Raw genomic sequence first — 7,590 nt, 5'->3', positions numbered from 1 at the left:
GGAGCCCCCCTTCAGGCCCCGCATTGTACGTGGGGAGGAGGGTGGAGGAAAGGGATCCCTGGGGGGTTTTTTCCTCTTTTTGGCTCTATTAGCAGATTTATTCCCGTGAGACAGGAAAGAGGTGAAGGAAGGGAGTTGAGGCCTCTGGCCCTGGCTTGGCTGCTGGTTGGCCACCTGGTGAGCCACCTCTTTTCCTCTCCATGCTGGGTTTTCAAAGGCAGCTCTTTGAAAAGATGCAGATTTGTAAAAGCAACTGCGGCGGGTTAGGCACTGAAGTACCCTTTGCCTTGCCCCGAAGGTAAAACAGGGTAAGTAATCCTCATCCTGCTCGCTCCACCTACCCGTTCACAGCAGGGCTGGCTCTCCCCTGTCCCTCTGTGTCTGTTCAGCACCCAGCACAGTGCTCCCTGCTCAGGCCACTGTCAGTGAGTGCTTTTAAACGTCGGAGAGGCTGCAGAGGACACGGTGCTGCCCTTGTCCTCAGTAGTGCCACACAGGCCTAAGGATGCTCTGTGAGAGCAGAGTGGTGCTCTCCATGGACAGCCTGTCCAAGGTTGTCTTTGTGGCTTCCTTGTCTTTCAAATTATTGCCTGGGGTGGCTTGTCTCATGCTGTGGTCATTCTGCAAGCTCTCAGTAGCAATGGTCCACCCAGTCCTGCTCCATGACCACTGGGTGCAGGACCAGGTACTTGGGGAAGGTGTGACAGCTCAAAAGCAGAATCTTGAGTTGCCCCTTTGACTGAATCAAAAGCTAAGGGAGCCTGCTCAGTCTGCCATGAGCTGGGCAGGATCTGGGAATGTTGGACTTCAATGTCAATAAATTTTATTGACCTCAATGTCAATAAAATATCTTGCTCTGTGTGCAGGAAAAACACATGTCTCATGAAAATGTGCCACAAGCCCAGTTTGTGTGTGTGTGCATTCTAAAGAGCCCCACTCTGTGGCACACAGCAAGGCATCCAGCACCTGGAGGCCAGCCATTTGTCTTCCCACAGCCCAGTAATTCATTATTGTGCAAGTTTAATGGCTGGCACAAAGAGGAGTGTCCTCTACCTCCTCCCCAAAACCCAGCTGAGACACTCTGCAGATAAGGAGGGACTGTGTGGAGTCAGCCACTTGGGAACACAGCTGATAACTGCACGGGGTCTGTGCTGCCACTTGAGGGAAGGGACTGATTTATGTGCCCTGCCCTGCCATGCCTGGCCAGAGAAGCCCCCAGAGTTGCTGTTAGTGAAATCTGAGAGGGGGTTCCTTGTCAGAAACCTGTAGAGGCTGGAAAAGGCTTTGTTCTGTAAGAGGCTTTGTGGGGGCAGCTGCTCCCAGTCCAAGCCCAGAAGCAGCTCTCAGTCAGCTCAGCCTGTGTTACGGAAGTGATGGTTCAATGCACTCAGATGCAGAACAAGGATCAAGCAGATGATACATACTTCTGACGTGTCTTTCCTTTGTCTGTTCCATTTGACAGAAATCCAAAGATGACGTGAGCAACTTTGATCCAGATTTTATAAAAGAGGAGCCCATCCTGACTCCCATTGAAGAAGGGATCCTTCCAATGATAAACCAAGATGAATTTAGAAACTTTTCATTCACCAGCCCAGAACTGCAGCAGTAGCTGTGGCTCCAGAGCAAGGTTGTTGAGAGGACTGGGAGGAAATGAAATGAAAACCAAGTTTACCAGTAATTTCATTCTCAAGGAGTAACAGTGCACTGACTTGCACGATACAGCAGCACCACTGTCAATGTTACCTTAATGTGAAATTGGAACCTTCCTGTGTTTGTAGGACTTCTGCAGCTCTTGGATCAAATATTGACAGGGGTGGAACAAACATGATATTGTAAATAGCTGGTGCAGACCAAGCATTGGATGCTGTGCTGGTTGGCTCAGCCTGAATGTCACCACTTGCAGTGGATTCGAGGAGTCAGCGTGAGCATGAAACAAGTGTCTTGCAGCCCTGAGCCTAACAGACTTGTTACAGTGCTGATTGTTTGCATGACTTTTGAGGAGTCCCAGCAGTGTCCAGCATTTTGGAGACATGATCCAACATCCCGTGGCCTGACTGAACCAGATGTTCCTACTGACTTTACCTGTTTCCTGCAGTATTTATTTCTTTCCAAAGCACAAATGGCTCTCTTTGACACTGTCTGGGTTCCCATGTGAAATATTTCATTGTGCTGACTAGCAGAAGGAAAAAAAAACAAATGCCCTGTGCCCTGCACAAATTCTTCCAAATCAAAGGGAAGTCATGTGCTCGTAGTGTTTTACTGTTTGTGTGTGTTGAAAAGTTTTAGTGTTTGCATTCTGTGAAATGCCTTTTTACATCATGCATCTTCAATGCTCCTTTCTTTGCCTCCCAGCTGTTTTCAACTATAATGTAACTTGTTGTACTGTTTATTTAGGCCCTTCCTATTTAATTATGTTACACAGAGCCCCTTTTGTGGGTTTAGTGCCTCATTAAAATTTTGATCCAAAGTGGTAGCACTTAAATTATTCGTAGTCTTATTGTGATGGGACCTGCAGAGCTGGCAAGCTGCTTGCAAGCAGAGTTGTCACCCAACAGGTAACGGAAGAGGACAACTTTTATCCCATGAGAGTGATAAACCTTATCTAAGATACAGAGTGACTTGGTTTGGTTGGGATTTAAGGGCTCATTACTCACGGGGCACTTTTTATCGGTTGCATCCTCAAGCTTCTGCCTCAGGCAGACTGAGATGATTTTTCAGTGCAGGTTTTAGAACCCAGATACTCTGGGAGATGGTTCTGTGCTTTCCCTGCTCTCCTGGAAGTTGGATGATTTTTCTGTAGCTCCTTGGCACACCTTTGGCCTCCTTGCTGGGCTTGAAGCTGGATGACAGGTTTATAGCCTCTTCCTTGGGCAGATATGAATCGCTGGGGAAGGAAAAGGATTTTTGCCCTCTTGCAAAATTGATGATGTTTGTATAGGGCTCCCCAAAGGCTTTAACTTGAAAGAAGGGTGAGGTGCAGCAGAGAGGGACAACTCTGCACAGACCTTGTCCCACTGCAGCTGTGGGGATTTGTAGGGGAGCAGGAGCCTTTGGCATGGAAGTTGCACAGGCACGACCCCCCTAACAGCACAGACCCCCTGGTCTGTACGTGCTCAGCTTCTCCAAGTTAGAGACCAAGTTAGAAATAAGAAATCAAAGGTGAGATCTACTTGCAAGAATTACTCCTTCCCACTCCAGTCCTCTCTACTTGGCTGAGTCACTTCTACCTCTAAAGCATCACTGAACTGTCGGACAAATGGGGCAGAGGCTCAGTCATGCTTGGACTCTTCTTGCCTTTGTGCTTGTGTGTTACATCAGTTCTCCCTCTTTCTTTCCTGTGTCTCCCCTTCCAGCAAGCACAGCTTCATCCTTTGGTCTCCCTTCCCTTCCATGGGTACTTTCTAGCCATGTTGCAGCTCATCCCTTCGCTGGTCTGTAGATACCCAGCTCCTCCAAAGTGGGGCAAGAGAGGAAGAAAGACAGGTTCCGTTGTGTAAGTGGGAGAAAAAGGGCAGATTTCCAGAAAAAATGATCCAAGAACCAGTTGTGCAGGCTGGCTTGAGTTCCTTTCCCACATAGGAAGAAACAGTAGAGGGATGGATGCATGTGCATGAGGGGCCACTGTGGCACCTTGTTTGCGTGTGAATGACGTGTGGTGTTCACCTGACTGGTGCAGACATGACCCAAGGCAATTCCTCACTCCAATTCCCACTCAGTTTTCCTCGGATTGCAACTGCAGCAGTGCTCGCTTGGCAAGGGGTAAGTGCAGCTAAGTTGGCCACCAAGAGTGGGAGCCCCAAAACTGTCTGTGAACTTGATGTTGGTGGCTTTTTGACTCCCCCACTGTCAAGGATTGTGAGCAGCCTCTCCTTCCCTGGAGGTCAGTGCTGGAGAACAGTAAGTGGTACACCCTTTTTTGCCAGCACGGTGTTACCATCCCAGGGTTTCAGGTGTGTTGTTCTTTGGGGCTCTGGAGACCCTATGGAATTGTTCCTGCTGGAGAAGCTACTGCCGCAGTGTTGCCTTCAGAATCAAAATGTGATGCCATTTCCATGGCCCCAGGATTTGAGTATTTACATCACTGACAGCACGAAGAATGTGCAGTAGCCACCTTTGGAGATCTTTATTGGTGTGTCAATATCATATTTCTTATCAATACCCACCAATATGTCTTCTGAAAGCTTGGAGAATGGGAATTAAGTCACCTCTGGAGGTGTCTTGCATTGTGTGTACTGCAAACCAGAAAGCTTGTACATCTCTGGAGGATATAAGATGGTTTTTTGGGGAGCAGGAAAGCTCTCACTGTGGCCAGCTAGTACGTGCTGTGTTTCAGGGCTTGTTGGCTTGATGGGGCAGGGATCAAATGACAAAGGGAGTGTTTCACCAGCTTCTCTTTTCCTTGATTTTAAGTGACATCTCTGTCACTCCACCCTTCCATCATCCTGGATGCAAACTCATGGACAGATCTGTGGTTGGACCTGGAAACCTAAGGTTCTGTGTATAGGAATTTCCTTTATTTTCACAATTTTCACCTGGATCCTGATTTCTAATTCAGGGCAGCTCTTCCCCTTCACTGCCTGCCTGGAACTCATATGTCTGTGTAATGCTTTCAGCCACTCAAGTCAGCAGATCTTGAGTCAGCCACATTTGGCCAAGATCCCTGAACTCTCCCATACTTTTTATTAGGAGCTGCCATTTCAGTTGTGTTCCCTGAGACTCTGTCAGCAGTATAGATGAAGATCAGCTCAATAAAAAGTATCTATGCAATGCCTTTGCTTTGGAAAAAGCTGGATTAGTGTTTACACTGCCATTGAATATGTAAAGAAATATTGATTTATTAAAGAAAAAAAAAAAAACAGGCAAGCAGGGGTACAAAAAAAAAAGCAAGATTTTCCAGGAGCTACCCTGCAGCTCTTTTGGCTTCATTGCTTGCCTCAGTGGGTGCAAGATGGTTTTAGTCTATTAATTTGGTTCTGGCTTCAGAAGTATATTAAGCTGGCAGCCACAAGTTTGTAAGGTTTAAAGCATAAAATGCTTGTATTCACTCCAGTGTGAAAACTGGCAATTGAGCAAATTGTAATTAGTTCCCTTTGCACTGCTTTTAGTGCTTGCATGAAAAGAGAAGATCCCTTTGATGTCTGTAAATTTGTGTTCGGTGCAATCCTTTCATTTTCAAAAGGTTCATGGAATCTAGCTATAAAATTCAGTGGCCTACGTCTCCTTCAAGGCCTTTGAAAGTTGAGGGTAAGAAGCAGATGGTCTGGGATGAAGAGATGAAAATCATCTCGTATCTAGTCATGCTGGCTGTGCTGCCAAAGACATCATTTTTAATACTGCTGCTTGATAGGCAATGGAAAAAATCTCACAGACTTCCAGTGCCCAAGGGATTTTAAAGTAAAAAATTCAATTCTGGCTGCTGGCTGAGGATGCTTTGAATGTGTTCTCAAGGACTGGCACAGGTTCCTCTCCTTGTGAAGTCCTAAATGGTTTTCAACAGTAGTTGTTCCCTTGGTGCTGCATGCTCCTTCTACAGAAGCTGCTCTTTCTCCAGTTGGATTTGAGAGAGGCTTCGGTGGCTGTGGTATGGCAATGGACTTGATTAGCAATGCCCAGAGCCAGGAGCAGTGAAGAGGAAAACATGTCTGGGATCATCTTCTCTGTCCCTTGGCCAGAAAGGAAAGAGCTGTTCACTGCTGCTTGCTCTCCCTCGGTTTGTTCAGCTGCTCAAGCATGTAGCCAGAAGGTTTCTGCTCCCCCCCAGGGAGACCATTTCACAGCTTTTACAACTCTTCCCGCTAAGTAAATGTCCTGATATTTGGAAATGACGTGAATGAGATGAAAATCTGTCTTATCATGCCATTAGGATTCTCATTGTAAGCTGCAAGTCAGGGTTTGTATTACTAAATATATACAAGGCTGCCAAACCAAAGCATTCAGAAATGATGAGTCAGGTTGTCTGAAAATTGCAGCTAACTCAGGAATCAAGAGCTTTCCAAAATAATAAATGTCAAAGTCCTTTTCTTGCTTTTTTTCTTTCTCTTCCTTTTTTTTTTTTTTTTTTTTTTTAACCATCTGTAAAATAAATTTTTTGGATCCTGTGTTTTTCTCTTCCTTTTTTTTTTTTTTTTTTTTTTAAACATCTGTATAATGAATATTTTGGATCCTGACTTGCACTTTTCCACATCAGTAGGAGCTGGAATGTCGTGCAATTTTAATTTTTATAGATGAAAGCTGAGGTCTGTGAATTGATGTGAAGCCAGGCATTGGAGCATGGAGAAAGATGCCAAACACCAAGAGGTGGGTGATAAAACTGAACAGGCATAGGGTTTATGTATTTTTCCATCTCTTCCTGTTGTTTATGTACAGTCACCACAGTGTGGACCCTTGCCTCCTTGTCTCCAAACCCACAGAGCAGGGCATGCAGAAGGCACAGGAGTGAGGAAGGAGAAGAGAGGAAGGCTGGGGAAGGCATTTATGTGTTGTGTAGTCACTGTGTGTAGGGCTTGTCCAGCAGCATTTCTGAACTCGTGCATCAGCCCTTGCACAAGCCTGGCACCTTCTGCATCCCACACTGCCCGTCCTGCCTTCCCCTGGGCACAGCACTCGGCATCATCCCTCAGGCTGCCATGGGTTGGAAGTGTCCTGCTTATGGAGCCAGGCCTGGAGGAGGAGCAGGAGGTCAAAAAGCATGGAGGAAAGGGAGTGCTGTTAGCATTTGGCAACCTTGGCGTCTTCTCATGGGGACTTTGGTACAGCCAGTGTCCCAGTGATGTCCATATACATGACTGGCAGCTGAGGGAGAAGGCCAGGCTGTCTCCCCTCTCACACCTTTAATAGAAGCTAAAAGAGAGAGGAGACAGGGCAGTGTCTTCACGAAATGGGGTCACAGCTCTGGGTTGTGACCGACAGGATGCACTGTATTTTAGAAGTGCCTCAGGCCACTTGCAGGCAGCGAAGGCACGCAAGAATCATCATCATTTCTGCCCCATCCACACTGGGGAAGACCCTCCATGAGGGAAGTTTGGTCCAGGAAACTTGGGGACCACAGGTCTCAGGGATGTGGGAATTTGCATCGTGCAAAAGGCTGCCAGGCAGAATTGCAAAGGAACATCCCCAAACCCTTTCATCCAAAGAAAACAAAGGAACATCCCCAAACCCTTCATCCAAAAGGAACATCCCCAAACCCTTTCATCCAAAGAAGGAAGCTTAGAATGAGCTTGGGTAAGACAAGGACAAAGCCTTCCCTGTGTGGGCTCCCCCAGGTAACGTGTCAGTGTGACGGTTTTAGCCCTGAAACAGTTCTAACTTGCCCGTGGTGTCCGTTCTGCTCCAGCTCTGAGCTCCCAGAGCTGTTGTTGGCAGCAGGTCTTAGAAAAGTGGAGTTGAGAGACTTTAGCAGTGAGTTCAGGATTGCTCAAAACTGGTGACTCAGTTCCTCCAGTGCCTCCTTCCCCCTCCTTCAAATGAGGGGTTTATTCATCACCTGGTTTCTCATTTCCAACCATTTAATGTGGACTGGGGTCAGGGCCTCAGTTTTTCTACAACAGAGATGACTAAAACTGCATTTCTTCTTAAATGGAACCTCACTTG

The 7,590-nt window shown here is 46.8% G+C and overlaps 1 protein-coding gene across 1 annotated transcript in view; it reads left to right on the top strand.

The window, feature by feature from the left end:
- Nucleotides 1–2,481, top strand: part of PRKCH (protein kinase C eta) — a gene marked incomplete at its 5' end in the record, with an annotated part of 115,743 nt that extends 113,262 nt beyond the window's left edge. Inside the window, 2 exons of the mRNA XM_017738792.1 lie at nucleotides 2–25; nucleotides 1,463–2,481. Of these exons, the coding sequence (XP_017594281.1) occupies nucleotides 2–25; nucleotides 1,463–1,609 (171 nt within the window). The remainder of the gene's footprint in view (nucleotide 1; nucleotides 26–1,462) is intronic.
- Between the last annotated feature and the right edge of the window lie 5,109 nt (nucleotides 2,482–7,590).

Source organism: Corvus brachyrhynchos, unplaced genomic scaffold (genome assembly GCF_000691975.1).
Source record: "Corvus brachyrhynchos isolate BGI_N302 unplaced genomic scaffold, ASM69197v1 scaffold245, whole genome shotgun sequence".
Taxonomy (NCBI): domain Eukaryota; kingdom Metazoa; phylum Chordata; class Aves; order Passeriformes; family Corvidae; genus Corvus; species Corvus brachyrhynchos.
This window is presented reverse-complemented; position numbering and strand designations above follow the sequence as displayed.